Source organism: Neoarius graeffei, chromosome 1, assembly GCF_027579695.1.
Source record: "Neoarius graeffei isolate fNeoGra1 chromosome 1, fNeoGra1.pri, whole genome shotgun sequence".
Taxonomy (NCBI): domain Eukaryota; kingdom Metazoa; phylum Chordata; class Actinopteri; order Siluriformes; family Ariidae; genus Neoarius; species Neoarius graeffei.
The window spans coordinates 69046568-69065148 of record NC_083569.1 but is presented as its reverse complement, the minus strand read 5'-3'; the positions used below and the strand labels follow the sequence as shown (position 1 = coordinate 69065148).

The following is an 18581-nucleotide window of genomic DNA, read 5'->3' as shown; positions in this document are numbered from 1 at the left end:
GGGCAGAAAAACACACACTAAGACCACAGGCACAAGCAAACTTCTTATTAAACCTGTCTCACAATCATTTTCATCTTTATTTCGCTCTTTGCGCATGCATTGTGCATGAAAAATAAAACGTGAATGCAAGACAATTTTGTGTGTGTGTTGCTCATGCCACAGTGTTTGTGCCAGGAAAAACCACCATGTGGCCACGTCAGGACCTTTTTAAAGCTCAGGCCACATTCTTGCCTTAGCCGAGAAAAGCCTGAGGTTTAGGACAATTAAAATAAAAACATTTAACTTCCACTCTGGCTCTGGAGACCTTTTCCAGTGATCATCCAACATGCTGAAAAACCCAAGCAGTGAACTTGTCGAGAAAAAAGTCACCATGCTGTAAAAGGGTGAAAGTTTTGATTTTATTTATTTATTTTTTTCCCCCATACAAAGAAATTCACAAAAAAATACTTAGAAACCACTCAAGACCACTAAAGCTGAGTACGACATGATTGAAACAGTCTGACACAGAAAAGAGAAGGATGGTAGAGATCGTCTGCTCTGTCCTACGCACTCTTTACACAGTTACTGGTGTTTACGAAGCCTATCATTTTCTTCTCCGATTGCCAAGCACGTATAACTAAAGCGAGACGCGAGTGAAAACGGGACCACACGGGCACCAGGGTGTGTTTTCGATGTCCTGTGACTGTCCGCCATGCTCATACATTCTCCTACCCATCATGCACCTCTGTTACTGAGGATGCCAAGGTCTTTTCTGTATATACAGGAGAAATTAAACATGTCAGAAAATATGAACAGACGATCGATATGGATTAAAACACACATTGCAAATAGTACAAGTACAAACCTGTGGACAGAAACTACACCGGTAATGTATAAAAATACCAACGAACCTTCAGAAAAATAAATCAACCTGTGAAATCTGGCCTAAATGCACATGTAAACTGCAGATCAAACATCTGCAAAAGGCAGTGACCCTGACCCGAAGCCTGCGTACGTTCGCTTTTGTTTTTTTTACATAGAATATTACTGTAATAAATCTTTCCGTAACACTGGAGTTGTTGTAACGAAGCTGATCAGAGCTGCATGACAACATACAGTCCGGTGACTTGTCAAGGCTGGAGCCGCACGGAACAATTGAAAGGCTCGAACTAATCCATGACGTTGTTGTGTAAAAGTGATCCGGGGCAGTGTGCAGAGCAGTGGTGTCACAGTCTTACAATAAAGTGGCCTTTTTTTTTTTTTTCCTTCACATTCATCATCGGTCAGCTTTCGCAGCTTTACTCACTACTGATCTGCATTCAGCTATGCAAATAAATACTCTTTTTTTTTTTTAAACTTATATAAAAACAAATTTGAGGGTTACTTGAGTTTAACAATGTAATCCCATTCTCCACAGTGTCATTAGTAAACTTCACAACATACTGTACTAGTTTACATCTTTTCCGAGAAAGAAAATTGTGCCCAAAAGTCAGTACGCTTGGCCGTTAGTGCTCGCGTCCTTTTCCTCCCGCTGCTGGCGGAAAAAAGTACTAGTGTAAGTGCTTTCGTCGTTATCCCACTGATGACATCATCAGCTGTAAGTATGCAGTCATGTTCCCAACCAGTCGTGGGCTAAACAGTTTCATATCAGCATATCACGGCCTCCTTTTTCCTCTTCGTCCTCCATTTGTGAGGTAACTTCCTGTTCCTCAGCTGCCATTTCCTGATCGATGACCTGTCTCATCGTTCTCTCCCGTCCTTTCCCTTCCTCGTCGATATGATCCTGTGCCTCTCCGTCTGCCTCTCGGTCATCCATGGCTGTGTCTAGCTGCGTGCGTTTCTCACCGGTGGCGCCATCTTCTGTCACATCGAGCACACTGCACAACTCCATCTCATGGATCTCCACATCAAAGGGCGCAGCAGGAGGCACTGAAGGAGGAGATTTACAGCCCACGCATCCCTGCAATGAAAGGAAAAAACACAGAACAGATTTGTCTTCAGTGTGTGTGGTTCTGGGCTGCATGATGGAAGCTGATGAGACACTGACGGCCATAGAGCCGATTAACACTCAAGAAAATACAACAGTAATTAAAAACTCGAACGGGTCACAGATCATTCAAGCTAGATAGATTTTCGATTTTAGCATCATGATAGATGTTCAGGGTTTCCCCAGGTTTGACCACCATAAATTTAAGACCTTTTAAGACCACTTAAATGAGAATTAAGACCTACATCGCACCCATTATGCGGTCGTAGCACACCAGATCAAATTCCCAATAATGTAAAAATACTTTTATTATAAAGGTTATATACTTAAAAGTCATTATGTGCATTGCTTGTCAAATCTTCACATTCAAGACAAGCAAGACCGAATTTTGTTATGTAAGATGTTTTGTTTTTTCCACAGGAGAATGTTGTAGCGATTTCCGAGTCTGGGAACATAGCCTTAAAGAGTTCGCTTATGCCCTCATTCGAGCTGTACGAGTGGTGTTCCGTAATTGTTTTTAAAATCCAGAGCACCTCTGCCCGAAGTGTCGGGGTTCCACCGACACCCATCATGCCACTGCTCGGCCCTTGTGTTGTTGCTAGCCTCGCCGATGATGTCTGGCTTGGCTGATGCTGCTGACGTTCGACAGTGGTGCTAGTGCCAACTCCAGGTGCATTCGGAGATTGAACCGTGCAGAACTGAGCGATGGGCTGGTGGCGGTGGAGGGCAGATGCAATGTGCTTTGAGCTCTTCATGTGAGACTCTAAAGCGAAATGACCTATAGTGGACAACTTGAAGGTCTTTTGACAAACACAGCATCTTGCTTCAACGTCGCTTCCAGGAACCTCCCTCACCCAATCACGATATCTTTCATCTGAAAGCCACTGCTGATTAAAACGACACTTCCCCATGCTGCGATTCGCAGAGTCTCCTCTCCACCACGGACTCCGGCGATTGCGCCGGCGCAAAAATGTATCAATATTGTTTCTTTCTTTGCGCATACTCCAAGAAATTCACTGATGTTACGCAAAACCCACGTTTTCACATTGTAGAATAGTATGAGTAAATTAAAGACCTTTGTTTAAAAAAATTAAGACTTGGGCAAAGCAATTTAAGACTTTTTAAGTCCTTAATTTTGGAATATTAAATTTAAGACTTTTTTAAGACTTTTAAGACGCCACGGCTACCATGATGTTAGATAGAGCAGTGTCGTTACTCCGATACTTTAATCTCAATCCAGATACTGCAGTACTGAACTAATACTGCTAACGGGCAAAAAAAAATCTTGCAAATGTTCTAACATTTCGACATTTTTAACAACGTCATAACAAGCCAACCTCATGTGTGTATCACTTTTTACCGTTTCACGATATTACAGAGCCTAATCTAGGGCGCGTAATACGCGATAATACGCGTTTTTTATCTGTCTGTCACACATCCACTTTTTGGGCATGAGAGTGATATCGCGTATCTATTCATTTTGTCACGCATTTATAAGTAGAGAGCGTGTAGTCGCGTTTTACTGAATCTTGTGCGTATCAATTTGTCAGCACCAGCTGACAAAGGAAATTTTTTTCCTTTGTTTTTTAAACTAAGAGAAAGTACTGAAAATTAGGCATACATCACACCATTAAGAAAAAAAACATTAAAAAAAGCTGCTACTGTTATTGCACTTTATAAACTATGGAGGTGCATACACGACCAATTGCTGTCATAATAATCAAAAGAAAAAGGTAATTTGGAGAAAACTGAAGCTTATCTGGCATCTGAAGAGGGTGACCACAGTTTGAAACCTCATCTCATTCATTCTCATCTCATCATCTCTAGCCGCTTTATCCTGTTCTACAGGGTCACAGGCGAGCTGGAGCCTATCCCAGCTGACTACGGGCGAAAGGCGGGGTACACCCTGGACAAGTCGCCAGGTCATCACAGGGCTGACACATAGACACAGACAACCATTCACACTCACATTCACACCTACGGTCAATTTAGAGTCACCAGTTATCCTAACCTGCATGTCTTTGGACTGTGGGGGAAACCGGAGCACCCAGAGGAAACCCACGCGGACACGGGGAGAACATGCAAACTCCGCACAGAAAGGCCCTCGCCGGCCACGGGGCTCGACCTTGGACCAGGACCTTCTTGCTGTGAGGCGACAGCGCTAACCACTACACCACCGTCACGACTGTCAGGGGATTGACAATTCATACCTCCTATAAAGTAAATGAAAAGAGGAACTAATCTGTTTACAGATGTTCCACACGTTATTGAGAAATAATCAGCTTTGTGGTGACAACAGTAACTCTGCTTCATGTTGGGCTCAGGACATCACACCGCCCTGTCTTTGTTCGTTTTCCTAAATCAGCATGCCCTGTTGTGTTTTACTCATTACATACGGTATTCCAATGAAACCAAACTGCTATATTCTCTTTGTGGAGTAGCTCCTGGGTATCCTGAAGGCTCTTGGTCTGTGATGTGTTTACTGACTTTGCACACTAACTGACTCTCCGACTCATAATAGTTGTCGGGTTTATGCTCACCCTAACAGTTTTTCACTTTCTTTAATCAGGGCAGATGAACAGTAATGAAATACACTACCGTTCAAAAGTTTGGGGTCACCCAGGCAATTTTGTGTTTTCCATGAAAAGTCAGACTTTTATTTACCACCATAAGTTGTAAAATGAATAGAAAATATAGTCAAGCCATGTTTCTGGCCATTTTGAGCATTTAATCGACCCCACAAATGTGATGCTCCAGAAACTCAATCTGCTCAAAGGAAGGTCAGTTTTATAGCTTCTCTAAAGAGCTCAACTGTTTTCAGCTGTGCTAACATGATTGTACAAGGGTTTTCTAATCATCCATTAGCCTTCTGAGGCAATGAGCAAACACATTGTACCATTAGGTGGGGTTTACATTAGACCGTATCAGCGGATCATCAGATGAACGTTTTTAAAACGATTAGTGTGCACACAGCAACGCCAATACACGGATACGCTCGGCTCTGTAGGCATCCTGCGCTCCAAATCACTCCGCCCTGAACAGCGAGTGCCCTCTGGAGGGTGCGCACTCCGGCCCTGCGCAGCTCACAGAGCGCGTGAGTGAAGCACACGAGCAGTGATTCGGGACTGAGCCGCTGTGCGCAAGTCACTTACCACTTGCAAGTGGAAGGATGGCAAGCCTAAAGACAATCATAACTACACAATGGGCAGTATTTGCATCAGTATTTGCAGTATTTTCATACTTTTATACTCTTTAATGAAAGGTGATACAAGGCGGAAGTCCGCGCCGTTTTTCAGCAGTCGCATCACATGACCAACGCCAGCGAATCAGGAAGGTGGATGTCACAGTGATGTTGTCCAATGACGACGCCAGCTAGAGCTCAGCACAGCGTATCCGCGTATTCTCAATGTTTACACAGCACCGGATCAGACACGATCTGGATTGAATACGTGGACGCTGGCGGATTCCCGTTTCCCGGCGTTTCCAGGCGGTTTAATGTAAACGGACAGTGCATCCGCGAAGAAAACGAGACAGATACGGTCTAATGTAAACTTGGCCTTAGAACACTGGAGTGAGAGTTGCTGGAAATGGGCCTCTATGGACCCTTTTCACGTGACGTCACGACAAATGCAGCCGCCATTTTGGACATGTACTACCAGTAGTTTACCACAGCCAACACTGAGGAACGGCAGCAAAGAAAGTGTTTATTTTCAGCAAGACTTCCATCATGCCACTATGTTGTTGTGCACCTGGATGTAGTAACCATCAACAAACAAGGCAAGGGTTATCATTTTATCGGATCCCGGTAGATGCTGACCGACGGAGAAGATGGATAGCGGCATACCAACGCTTGTGTAGTGACCACTTTGTTGGAGGTAAGACGAATAAAATTAGCCAGAAAAGGCATTACATTGCTGTTAACATTCCATTCTAGTTTACTGTAATTAGGATCTGGCAGCTATTTACACCGGATCCAGTGTAAATAGCTGCCGGAGCCAACGTCCCAGGTTCCGGAGCGCGCTCGCTCGCGGCCGGCCGGAGCACACTCCGGCAAGCTCGGACGCTGGCTCCGGCAGCTATTTACACTGGATCCGGTGTAAATAGCTGCCAGATCATAATTACAGTAAACTAGTAAATACAGTTTTCTGCATCTCACTCCTTTTTCTTTTATGTTTGTCGCCTTCCTCGCATTCAAACCGATTCGAGCCGAAGTCCACTACATGTCCAAAATGGCGGTCGCGTTTACGAAGGTCACGTGACTGAAAAGGGTCTATACACCTATGGAGATATTGCACCAAAAACCAGACATTTGCAGCTAGAATAGTCATTTACCACATTAGCAATGTATAGAGTGGATTTCTGATTAGTTTAAAGTGATCTTCATTGAAAAGAACAGTGCTTTTCTTTCAAAAATAAGGACATTTCAAAGTGACCCCAAACTTTTGAACGGTAGTGTATGTGCTGATGTAAAAGCCCAGAACAGACTCCGTTTTCTTGACGGAAACTCACGGATATATTGATGGCACGTGGCAAGTGTCCTCTGCGGATCCAGGGGTGAACCTGACTCAGCTCCTGCTTCTGCTCCTCAGTAAACCGAGGCTGATGCTTCTGCATGGCTCTCAGTGCAACACTGTCCTCACGCAGTACAGTCTCTCTGTCCCTGTCACACACACACAAATTGAATTAATGGAGTATAATCAAACTTCTAGTGTATTTTCAGACAGTAGGAGTGAAAAGTCTACTAGAGTTAAAATAATGCCTTGGCTGCATGTCTTAAAGGGGAACTGAATCATTTTTAAACTTGCTTTATTTCTTAATTAACGTGCTATTCAATTATGTTTTTGGTTTTATTAACCTTATATCGTGACTCGTATTGGCATATTATATTACACTTATCAGCCTTTTCGGTTTTTAGCCATGCTGAATGTAGTTCATATGGTCCATGATCTTCACGAGACTTGTGCGAGACTTCAAATGTGAAATGTCAGCACCGCCATTTTGAAAACTGTTTACACAGCGGCCAGATTGCCATATCATTCCAATTTAGATTAATTTCGAGATTTGCCAGCTTCATCAGTGATGGAGCGTCAGTCCTGTGAAGGCACGGCTCAGGCTGCATGCGCACCGTGAACAAGGTGCACCTGAGCTTAATTAAGGAGCTGTGTGTTTGCCTATTTAATTTGCATCGTGAAGTATTACGATACGCATTACCGAGCCTTTCTACCCGTTGTCTTGATTTCCTGTTTCACGATCCTTGTGCCTGTTTCTCGTTCTTGTCCTCGCTTAGCCTTTGATTCTCTGTTTGCGCTTCGACTGACCCTTTCGCCTGTATTCTCGTTTTTGATTGCTTCCCTGTGTATATACTGTCTCACTGTGTATATATTCTGCACTTTATTAAACTGTATACTTCTGCACATACATCCGCCTCCCTCGCGTACGTGACATGCAGATTATTCCATACGACTCTGAACCAACTGAGAGGAGTTGGAAAGGCGACAGGATAAGGACGAGTCCGTCGCGCTGGTATTTACGTCATTACTGTCGCACAATTAAAACGTGCCAGATCAGGCGACTGGTGGGTTTTCAAAATAATAAAAACATGCATGTGTTTTTGTGATAAATACGTATTATACTGAGCGCATTTTCCACATAATCCTCACTAAGGTTTCAGACAGCACTACAAAATGGCGTCCACACTATATAGCGCCCTATGTAGTGAGTAAGGAGCGATTTCGGACACAGGGAAAACTTCCGGCATTCGAAGGAGGGCGTGTGTGTCTTTTGACAACGTTGGCAGATGTTGGTCGCTTTGATTTCCGCCCTACGATGTCTCGCACAGGTCTCAGCGAATCTCGTTTACGGCCATTGCTTTGACATACGGACTGATATATTACAGAGCATATTTCAAACACTCATAACTTGCTATAGCAGTGACAAAATAGCTGTCAGAAATGCATTCCTAAATTTAATAAAACGAGATAAATAGAATTTTGATAATAAAAAATTTGCCTTCGGTTCCCCTTTAAAAGAACTGACAAAACATGCCCCATCATATGCAGTATAGGGGATCTGAAAGCGTCTCGTAATTAACTTTGATGTTTGTGTGTTCATGCGGTTTATTTTTTTAACCTGATGGGCAGTTGATAGGTCATCATGATTTTCTCATCTGTATTGGCCATAAGCAGCCAGATGGGATCCTGCAGGACACACTTAATGAACTGGGCCTCTCCGTTGCCCCCTGCTGTCTGCTTACGAGAGTGGTCATTCTCAGACGAGTCCACACTGCCGAAGTACTTGCTCGTGTGGCTGCTCTGGCTGCTTCCTGTAAGAGAAGTAAGGCACCAAGTCATTCCTACATGTAACAGCCTTAATACAATGTCAAGACTGAAAATGCAGTTTTTACTACGAGAAGAACTTATTCACTGAACACAGCCTCCCTCACAAAAAAAATATTTTATTGGTAACAATAAACATACCATCGCATACTAAATGACCAAGGTTTGCCACAGTTACCATAGCTTTTACTGAGCAAGCCTTGACCATGGCCTTGGTGTGCTGAGTAGGAAAAAAAAATCTTACATATCAAACACTAGCCCAATGCCAAAATGTGTTCTCCAAACATTTCGCAAATATTTTCTAACCATAGTTACTATGATGGCGGCACGGTGGTGTAGTGGTTAGCGCTGTTGCCTCACAGTAAGAAGGTCCGGGTTCGAGCCCCGTGGCCGGCGAGGGCCTTTCTGTGCGGAGTTTGCATGTTCTCCCCGTGTCCGCGTGGGTTTCCTCCGGGTGCTCCGGTTTCCCCCACAGTCCAAAGACATGCAGGTTAGGTTAACTGGTGACTCTAAATTGACCGTAGGTGTGAATGTGAGTGTGAATGGTTGTCTGTGTCTATGTGTCAGCCCTGTGATGACCTGGCGACTTGTCCAGGGTGTACCCCGCCTTTCGCCCGTAGTCAGCTGGGATAGGCTCCAGCTTGCCTGCGACCCTGTAGAACAGGATAAAGCGGCTAGAGATAATGAGAAGAGTTACTATGATGCATTTACTACAGCAAATTCATGGTTGAATCGTGGCTTAGACCTTACTCATCAATGATGTAATTGTAGTTGTAATAATATTTAATCTATAGAAAATTTTTAAAAACTACAAAACTACACTCACTACCTTCTAGAGAATCACTTTTATTTTCAAGCGCTACTTACTCGTTCCACTCCCAGAGCTGCTGCATCCATTGGACCCAGACCCTGAGCCAGATCCTGAGGACCCTGTGCCTGAGGACCCAGAGCCCGAGGCGGCAGAGCCTGTGCCTGATCGCGAGTCCTCCTGCAGCAGCAGGTCAAGCAGATCACTGGAGGAGGACGACATGGCATCCTGATTTGATTCATTGGCTTCTCCCTGGGAAGAGAAACAGTTTCCACCGAGTTAGACTATCGGTAAGAAACAGTGAGATTTCACTGCATGGCTGGAAGTCACTGAAAAGAAATCGGAGCATACTCTGCTCTTTTAGGTGCCATTATTTTAAACGAAAGTAAAATTATCATCACTATGATGGGTAATTCTGAGAACCTGCACTTACTTCCATGTGCAACCACTTTGTCTACGACAAACAAGCTTCTATTTTCACTCAATTTTTATGTACTCCATAAAAACAATAAATAATCGCTCTTCTCACATTTTCATTCTCTTTGGAGTCTGCAGCTGCACTTCTCTGATTGGCTGCTGCCGGTCCTCCAACCCCGCCTCCTTGTCCACCGGTAGGAGGCGTAGCCTGTTGCCCAGAAGCCAGTGCCGTCACTGCCTCAAGGCGACTGGTTGGTGACTCCTCGAGCTGAAGCAAATTCAGAGGGGAGGAACATCGGGACTGGAAAAGGGGCGACTCTGTTCCTTCTCTTTCCACCCCTCCTTCCCTCTGGCTGCAGGACTGAGGTGTGCTGCAGCGGGATGGGTTTCTTGGGGCTGGCGTTACTGTCTGAGTGGGTGCTGGAGGGGCAGTGCTGGCTGTGGGGTATTGAAAAGACACATTGGGGTTGTAGAAGGGCTGAGGCATAGGTGCAGTCCCGGGCTGGGCCATGGTCGTGCCAATTTGTGGAAACATGTAGTTGGGAAGTACCAATGCCATCATGGGGGGCACCATGGGAGGTGCCACCTGAGAATTCTGAACAGGAAAGCGAAGGCCAGTATGCATGGAGGGGTCTGTGATGGGGTGAGAGAGGTGCGGGTAGAGTGGATAAAGGGGCAGCATGCCTGGTGGATAGGGCACAGAGGGCAGGCTATTCTGGGAGCCCACTGAAGGAGGCCAAGAAGATGAGGTTGTTGGAGGAGCCAGAGGGAAAGAAGCGTTAGGTGTGCCCTCTTGTGCAGGGGCACCTGTGGAGAGGCTTCCTGTTGGGCCTGACTGGCCTAAAGAGCTCCCTTGCTCCGAGGTCTCCTGATGTTTCAGCCTCTTACCCCCTCTTCCACGCCGACGACCACTGTTGCTCATTGCGGGATAATCTCGTGAACAGCGTGCACCTGAGAGAGAGAGAGAGAGAGAGAGAGAGAGAGAAACTTTTAAGACAAATTTCCAAAATGGTATATGAAATCATAAATACACACTAGGTTTTCATCAATGGTTAAAGCAAAAGCAACTTTGCCAAATATTTAAATAATACTACTATCAAGCGGACAGGGTGGCATGGTGATGTAGTGGTTAGCGCTGTCGCCTCACAGCAAGAAGGTCCGGGTTCGAGCCCCGTGGCCGGCGAGGGCCTTTCTGTGTGGAGTCTGCATGTTCTCCCTGTGTCTGCGTGGGTTTCCTCCGGGTGCTCTGGTTTCCCCCACAGTCCAAAGACATGCAGGTTAGGTTAACTGGTGACTCTAAATTGACCGGAGGTGTGAATGTGAGTGTGAATGGTTGTCTGTGTCTATGTGTCAGCCCTGTGATGACCTGGCGACTTGTCCAGGGTGTACCCCGCCTTTCGCCCGTAGTCAGCTGGGATAGGCTCCAGCTTGCCTGCGACCCTGTAGAACAGGGATGAGATGAGATCAAGTGGACATGGGACAGATGAAGGGACGTTTTCCATTATGACTTTGCGTTCTGGAAAGTCAAACCAGGTGCTAATGGCAAACGTAAGGGTTCTGTCAAAGGTGGCAGTGTAGAATTACACCTGTATGGCCAAGAGTAGAAACTTATGGCCAGTTACCATAAGAAATATCTCTTTCACCAAGTCTTCTTAGTAATGGAGAAGGAATCAGCTCATTGATGATGGTGTTGAAGGTTGAGCAGAAACAGAGAATCATGGTATATGAAGTGCACCTGTGAAGTCCAGATGCTTTCTGAGAAAATGAAGACTGCTGTTGAGGTCATGTACAGATCCATTAATTTGGTTATAATTACAAGGGTAAGAGCTACTGGCCTGTAGTAATTGAAGCCAGTTATCCAAGCCAAGAAGCCTTTATTTGTCACACGTACACAGACTTAAGCACACGGTGAAATTTAGCCTCTGCATTTGACCCATCTGAAGCAGTGAACATACACGTGCACACACAAGTGAGCAATGAGCACACACATACCCAGAGCAGTGGGCAGCTATGCTACAGCGCCCGGGGAGCAGTTGGGGGTTAGGTGCTCAAGGGCACTTCATGGGCCATGGCTGCCCCATGTTAACCTAACTGCATGTGTCTTTGAACTGTGAGGGAAACCGGAGCACCTGGAGAAAACTCCCACAGACACGAGGAGAACCTGCAAACTCCATAAAGGCCCCCGTCGGCCGCTGGGCTCAAACCTAGAACCTTCTTGCTGTCAGACAACAGTGCTAACCACTGCACCACCATCACCTATATTTAGTGATTCACTTCTTTGAATTTGTTTTAAATTTTACCCTGTTTTTTCTCCCTTGATCATTTGCCAATTCCTACCCTCTAACTAGTGCTCCTCCATCACATGACAGCGAACCAACCAGGTAGGGTGAAGACTAACACGTGCTTCCTCTGAGACACATGAAACCAGTCACGACATCTTTTGGAAAGCACTGCACATCTATCACCACAGGCCAGCTGAAAACCCTCACAAGAAAGTGACACATGATCATACATAAGCTCACAGACATCCACAATTGCTTATTGTCACTCTTATTGACAAAGGAAAGAGTAACGCTGCCCAGTTTTGCTCTCTTAGACTCCTGGCCATGGACTGCTCTAGTACTGTCAGGAATTGAAATCAGATGATACCTAGGGTGAACACTTTTCTACTTCTCCACTCAAGAGTCTACCATGAGTTGGCCTAGTGGTTAGCGTGTTGGCTTCTCGACTGGGAGGTTTCGAGTTCTACTTGCGGTTGGGTGATACCATCATAAAAATGGTACCTACTTTCATCTGGCAAGGCACGTTGCAATACAAAATGCGAGTAGGGAGTCAAACTCCTGCGGCTACCAGAGGAACAGCCCCCAACTGTAACTCTAGTTATATAACGGGCGCAAGGCCAAGAGCTTCTGAAATGGAGATTGGCGCCGCACCCATGCGCCTTGAGAGATGGTTAGTACTTGGACAGGAGGCTGCCTGGGAAGATCAGATCCTGGTGCAGGAGGGATTTGACTCAAGAGTCTACTTTCTTGAGTTCCACCTTGCCTCCAGACCTGCCAAAGCCTGATTTTTTTTTTTTAAAGGAATTCCATTGTCCTTGACAAAACCAATAAGATGTAACCATGTTCATCAATACTCTGGGGTATTTGATTTATATGATGTTCCACTGAGATTGTGTTGTAGGTCTTCAATTGCTTCTTTGGCTCTTGCCTCTTTTCAGCCTGTTGGCAGGAAACAGCTGGCATGTTCGGATCATCAGAGAGGCACATCTGGTCTAAGAGGCAATTTTATTGGACTGCAGCAGTGATCCAAAATTGTACCTTCTCTAGTGTCACATCTGATGTGTTGATGGAGTGAGTTGTGGTCCAGTTTCAGAATGGTATGGGTGAAATCTCCCATTCAAATAACCACAGAGTCCAGATAGGACTTTCTCTTCATCCGTGACCAAATCTGCTAACTTTCTGATGTGTATTAGATTGCAGCATTATGTAAAACCAAGACAAATTCACAGAGTGATTCATATGGTCTGTATTTAAGAAATATGTCCTAAATTTTTGTGGTATACATTTGGTAGAACACATATTTGACATTCCAGTCTTGTCATTGCACCAGCCTCAATTTATAGAGAAGCACACCCACCCACTGCATCATCAGGGAACATGTCCTTCAGCCACGTGACTATGAAGCAATAAACCAAGATTATTTGCCAGGATTTTAAGTTCACTGATCTTGTTACAGACTGAATAGAAACTTTCCAGGAAGTGGAGACGGTAAACCTCTCTTCCTGAATCTATCCAATACTCTGGTGCCCTTTCCTCTCCAAATCCTGCTGTTATTTGTGTCAGTGCTTGTGAATTGTGGTAGTGAACTTCAGGAGCAGTTAAAAAAAAAATTGCAGATTGCATTAGAAATTGCGTTGCATCCACTGCATCTATCTGATCACTTGATTTCCTGTGAATAAGTCATGCGAGTGGGATTGCTTTCCCTAAAACTACGTAGAAAAACAGACACAAGACGAGACGCCGAAACACAGCCATCTTGAGTGCCAGAGCAGATACAGTCCAAGTGTGTAAATCCCACCTGTCTGTGTATGTTTGTGAATGCATGTGTGAATATGTACACTTATAACCCTACCTCTTGTGACTGGTGTGGTAGTATGCTGTCGAAGTACTGACGATGGATCGAACACTCTCAGCTGACTCAGATCCCGAAACCGGCACATGAAGTTCTGCTCCTCTTGCTGAGTATGTGCAGAAAGCACCTCTTTGGTCAGTCCTAGCCTTCCTCCTCCACTTCCTCCTCCTCCTCTCCTGCCTCCATCTCTGTCCGTCGTAACTGCAGGGCTGGGCGGAGTTGGCGGAGGGGGCAGAGAAGGCGCAGCTGCAATGGTAGGAGGAGGTGGTGGAGGTGGAGGAGTATGAAGGACAGGAGGAGCAAGTATAGGAGTTGTAGGGGCTTCTTCCATTACAATGTCTGACAGAAAGAAAGAGAGAGCGAGCGACTTAATAAACATATAAAAGTGCAATTTTACTTCAATTTCACCATGCATACGTGCACATGTGCAGCTCCTATGCAAGCAGCATTGTTCACATACTCGCTTGCCGTTTTTAATCCTCTAGATTTACATAAGATACGCATCCACTAGAAGGCACATCACAGCCCAAACATTTCTGTCCATCTGGTTTCCAAGTCAGACTATGAATGCTTGATGCTCAACAGAATGAGTACCATTTCTCTTGAAAACTTTCTCCTGTGGGTATGACTGTTCTCATGATCAGTGTCTCAAATCTAAAATGCTCACTGCACATTCAAAAATACAACCTGAATTCCAAAAAAGTTGGGGCGCTGTGTAAACTGGAAATTAAAACATAATGCGATAATTTGCAAATCATGGAAACCCTATATCTCATTGAAAATAGTACAAAGACAACATATCAAATATTGAAACTGAGAAATTTGACTGTTTTTTTGTGGAAAATATATGCTCATTTTGAATTTGATGTCAGAAACAGATTTCAAAAAAGTTGGTATGGGGCAGGGCGGCACGGTGGTGTAGTGGTTAGCGCTGTCGCCTCACAGTAAGAAGGTCCGGGTTCGAGCCCCATGGCCGGCGAGGGCCTTTCTGTGCGGAGTTTGCATGTTCTCCCCGTGTCCACGTGGGTTTCCTCCGGGTGCTCCGGTTTCCCCCACAGTCCAAAGACATGCAGGTTAGGTTAACTGGTGACTCTAAATTGACCGTAGGTGTGAATGTGAGTGTGAATGGTTGTCTGTGTCTATGTGTCAGCCCTGTGATGACCTGGCGACTTGTCCAGGGTGTACCCCGCCTTTCGCCCGTAGTCAGCTGGGATAGGCTCCAGCTTGCCTGCGACCCTGTAGAACAGGATAAAGCGGCTAGAGATAATGAGATGAGATGGTACGGGGCATGTTTACCACTGTGTTGCATCACCTCTACTTTTAACGACACCCTGTAAACATTTGGGAACTGAGGAGACCAATTGCTGTCATTTTGACAGTGAAATATCCTATTCTTTCCTGATACACAACTTCAGGGTCTCCTTTATCGTATTTTAGGTTTCATAATGCACCAAATGTTTTAAATAAGAGACAGGTCTGGACAGCAGCAGGCCAGTTTAGCACCCAGACTCTCTTATTACAGAGCCATGCAGTTGTAATACGTGCAGAATACAGTTTGTCATTGTCTTGATGAAAGAAGGAAGGCCTTCCCTGTAAAACATTTTGTCTGGATGGCAGTATATTGCTCTGAAACGTGTATATATCATTCAGCATTAATGATGCCTTCCCAGATGTACAAGCTACCCATGACATGTGCATTAATGCACCCTCATACCATCACAGATGCTGGCTTTTGAACTGTGCACTGATCACATGCCGGATGGTCCCTCTCCTCTTTAGCCTGGAGGACGTGGTATCCATGATTTCTAAAAACAATTTCTACTTTTGATTCATCAGACCTCGGGACAGTTGTCCACTTCATCTCAGTCCATCGTAAAAGAGCTCGGGCCCAGAGAAGCTGGCGGTGTTTCTGGATATTGTTTATATCTGGTTTTAACTTGCATTTGTGGATGCAGTAATGAAATGTTTTCACTGACGAGGGTTTTCTGAAGTGTTCCTGAGCCCATACAGTGATTTCCACTACAGACACGTGTCTGCTTTTAATGCAGTGTCGCCTGAGGGCCTGAAGATCACAGGCATCCAATGCCAGTTTTCAGCCTTGTCTCTTGCATACAGAGATTTCTCCAGATTCTCTGAATCTTTTAATGATATTATGTACCATGGATGATGTGATCCCCAAATTCTTTGCAATTTTACATTGAGGAACGTTATTCTCAAACTGTTGCACTGTCTGCCCACGCAGTCTTTCACAGAGCAGTGAGCCCCTCCCCATCTTTACTTCTGAGAGACTCCGCCTCTCTGGGATGCTCTTTTTATACTCAATCATGTTACTGACCTGCTGCCAATTAACCTAATTAGTTTTCTTTAGCATTACACAATTTTTTTTCAGTCTTTTGTTGCCCTGTTCCAACTTTTCTGAACCATGTTGCTGACATCAAATTAAAAAAAAAAAAAAAAAGCATATATTTTTCAAAAAACAATCAAATTTCTCAGTTTCAACATCTGATATGCTGTATTTGTATTATTTTCAAGGAAATATAAAAGATTCCATGATTTGCACATTATCGTATTCTGTTTTTATTTACAATTTACACAGCGTCCCAACTTTTTTGGAATTGGGGTTGTATTTACTCATCAAGAAAATCCAGAAGTCTGGTACTCAAAACAGACTTTCAGTAGGTCCAAGAGGTTCTTACAGTTCAAACAATAACTGTAACAGGAAAATCTGTTTGTGTTAGTACTCAATACTTGTCGATAGTAGTATATAAAGAATACGATTTGAGATAGTTTGCTTGTTCAGTCGTGGACACAGGGTCACATGGCGTGACACTGCCTCCACTGTTTACATTCATATTGCACCACACGGATGTGTCATGTTAATTCATGGTTACGGTTATTCTGTGTGCATGTAGGTGTAGTAAACAGCATGTGTAAATCAGCCTTAAGAGTATTCAAAATGTTATGATGAGAGAGAGAAAGACACAGTCCGATGCATAATATGTACAATAAACCTGCTCACCTGACTCTGGGGGTTTCTTGTCTCCCACATGGACAATAGTACTGCTGAAACTGCACTGGGACGTTACTGATGCTACACTCTCTGCCTTACTGTGTAAAGTCAGGGCTGGCAGTGATGTACTCTCACTAACCAGAGCTACTGACCGACCTAGAGCACGCAAGCGCACGCACACACACACATGTGCACACACACACACACACACACACACACACACACACACACACACACACACAATACTCTAAATTATAGCAGCAAATGTGATCATATATTATGTGTTTTACTGTTTCAAGTCACAGTATGAAACAGGGCACTGGATGATGAACAGCAATTACCTTTAGGGTTGTTGGGGGTGTCTTGCTGCTTATCATCATCAGAAGTGGAGGAGGCGGTACAGGAGGAGGAGCCACACTTCCTTTTTACTGTGTTTGGGACATTACAGCTCTCCAGGTACCTATAGCCAAAATGCACTTCTGTTATTTTACATACAAAACATTTGAACATTTGCTTTCTTACTGATTAGACTGCATCTGTAAATTTGATGCGGTTGGCGTGCTACATGTTTTGTCTGATTTTGGTTTACATTGCACTAATTTCAAAACAAAAACAAGACAAACAAACAAACAAACAAACAAACAAAAAAAAACATTCTAAGGGGTGTGAATGAAGGGGCAAAGTCAGAAAGATCATCACAAAAGTCATTTTACTCAATAATCAGTATTTTTATGAGCCATGTTATACCTGTGTTTCCCTTATATTGGGGGGTAGCTTCCCCCCTTATAGGACCCCGCACTCCCCCTGAAAGTCCCCCCCCAACACACACACACACACAATTGTCCGAAGGGAAAAAAAAACCCAAACAGGAGTGCAGTTCTATTGTAAAAATTGTTCTAATTATTGTTGTAAAAAAAATGCAAAGACTTAAATATGACCCCTTTAACTGTTTGTTCAGGTCCAAATGCTCTGTAATAGGAGCCACAAGGAGGGGTCCTGCAGGTGACCATCCTCATCCAGCACCCGATGGTAAGCTGCCCTGGCTCAGATGCAGCAAAACAGGCCCAAACCATGATACTACCACCATCATGTTTCACAGATGGGATCAGGTTCTTATGCTGGAATGCAGTGTTTTCCTTTCTCCAAACATAACACTTCTCATTTAAACCAAAAAGTTCTATTTTGGTCTCATTCATCCACAAAACATTTTTCCCGTAGCCTTCTGGCTTGTCCACGTGATCTTTAGCAAACTGCAGACGAGCAGCAATGTTCTTTTTGGAGAGCAGTGGCTTTCTCCTTGCAACCCTGCCATGCACACCACTGTTGTTCAGTGTTCTCCTGATGGTGGACTCATGAACATTAACATTAGCCAATGTGAGCGAGGCCTTCAGTTGCTTAGAAGTTACCCTGGGGTCCTTTGTGACCTCGCCGACTATTACACACCTTGCTCTTGGAGTGATCTTTGTTGGTCGACCACTCCTGGGGAGGGTAACAATGGTCTTGAATTTCCTCCATTTGTACACAATCTGTCTGACTGTGGATTGGTGGAGTCCAAACTCTTTAGAGATGGTTTTGTAACCTTTTCCAGCCTGATGCGCATCAACAACGCTTTTTCTGAGGTCCTCAGAAATGTTCGTGCCATGATACACTTCCACAAACATGTGTTGTGAAGATCAGACTTTGATAGATCCCTGTTCTTTAAATAAAACAGGGTGCCCACTCACACCTGATTGTCATCCCATTGATTGAATACACCTGACTCTAATTTCACCTTCAAATTAACTGCTAATCTTAGAGATTCACATACTTTTGCCACTCACAGATATGTAATATTGGATCATTTTCCTCAATAAATAAATGACCAAGTATGATATTTTTGTCTCATTTGTTTAACTGGGTTCTCTTTATCTA

At 44.3% G+C, this 18581-nt stretch overlaps 1 protein-coding gene across 2 annotated transcripts in view; it reads right to left on the bottom strand.

Annotated features, from left to right (window-relative positions):
* Window positions 1-379: 379 nt before the first annotated feature.
* Window positions 380-18581, bottom strand: part of per1b (period circadian clock 1b) — a 73737-nt gene continuing 55535 nt past the window's right edge. Inside the window, exons 12-19 of one of the 2 annotated variants that reach the window (XM_060917463.1) lie at window positions 17012-17130; window positions 16680-16826; window positions 13661-13999; window positions 9639-10477; window positions 9169-9361; window positions 8096-8288; window positions 6476-6626; window positions 380-1939 (exon numbers count right to left, since the gene is read on the bottom strand). In XM_060917463.1, the coding sequence (XP_060773446.1) occupies window positions 1622-1939; window positions 6476-6626; window positions 8096-8288; window positions 9169-9361; window positions 9639-10477; window positions 13661-13999; window positions 16680-16826; window positions 17012-17130 (2299 nt within the window). In that variant the 3' untranslated portion in view covers window positions 380-1621. The remainder of the gene's footprint in view (window positions 1940-6475; window positions 6627-8095; window positions 8289-9168; window positions 9362-9638; window positions 10478-13660; window positions 14000-16679; window positions 16827-17011; window positions 17131-18581) is intronic. The other variant, XM_060917552.1, reaches the window with a different exon arrangement.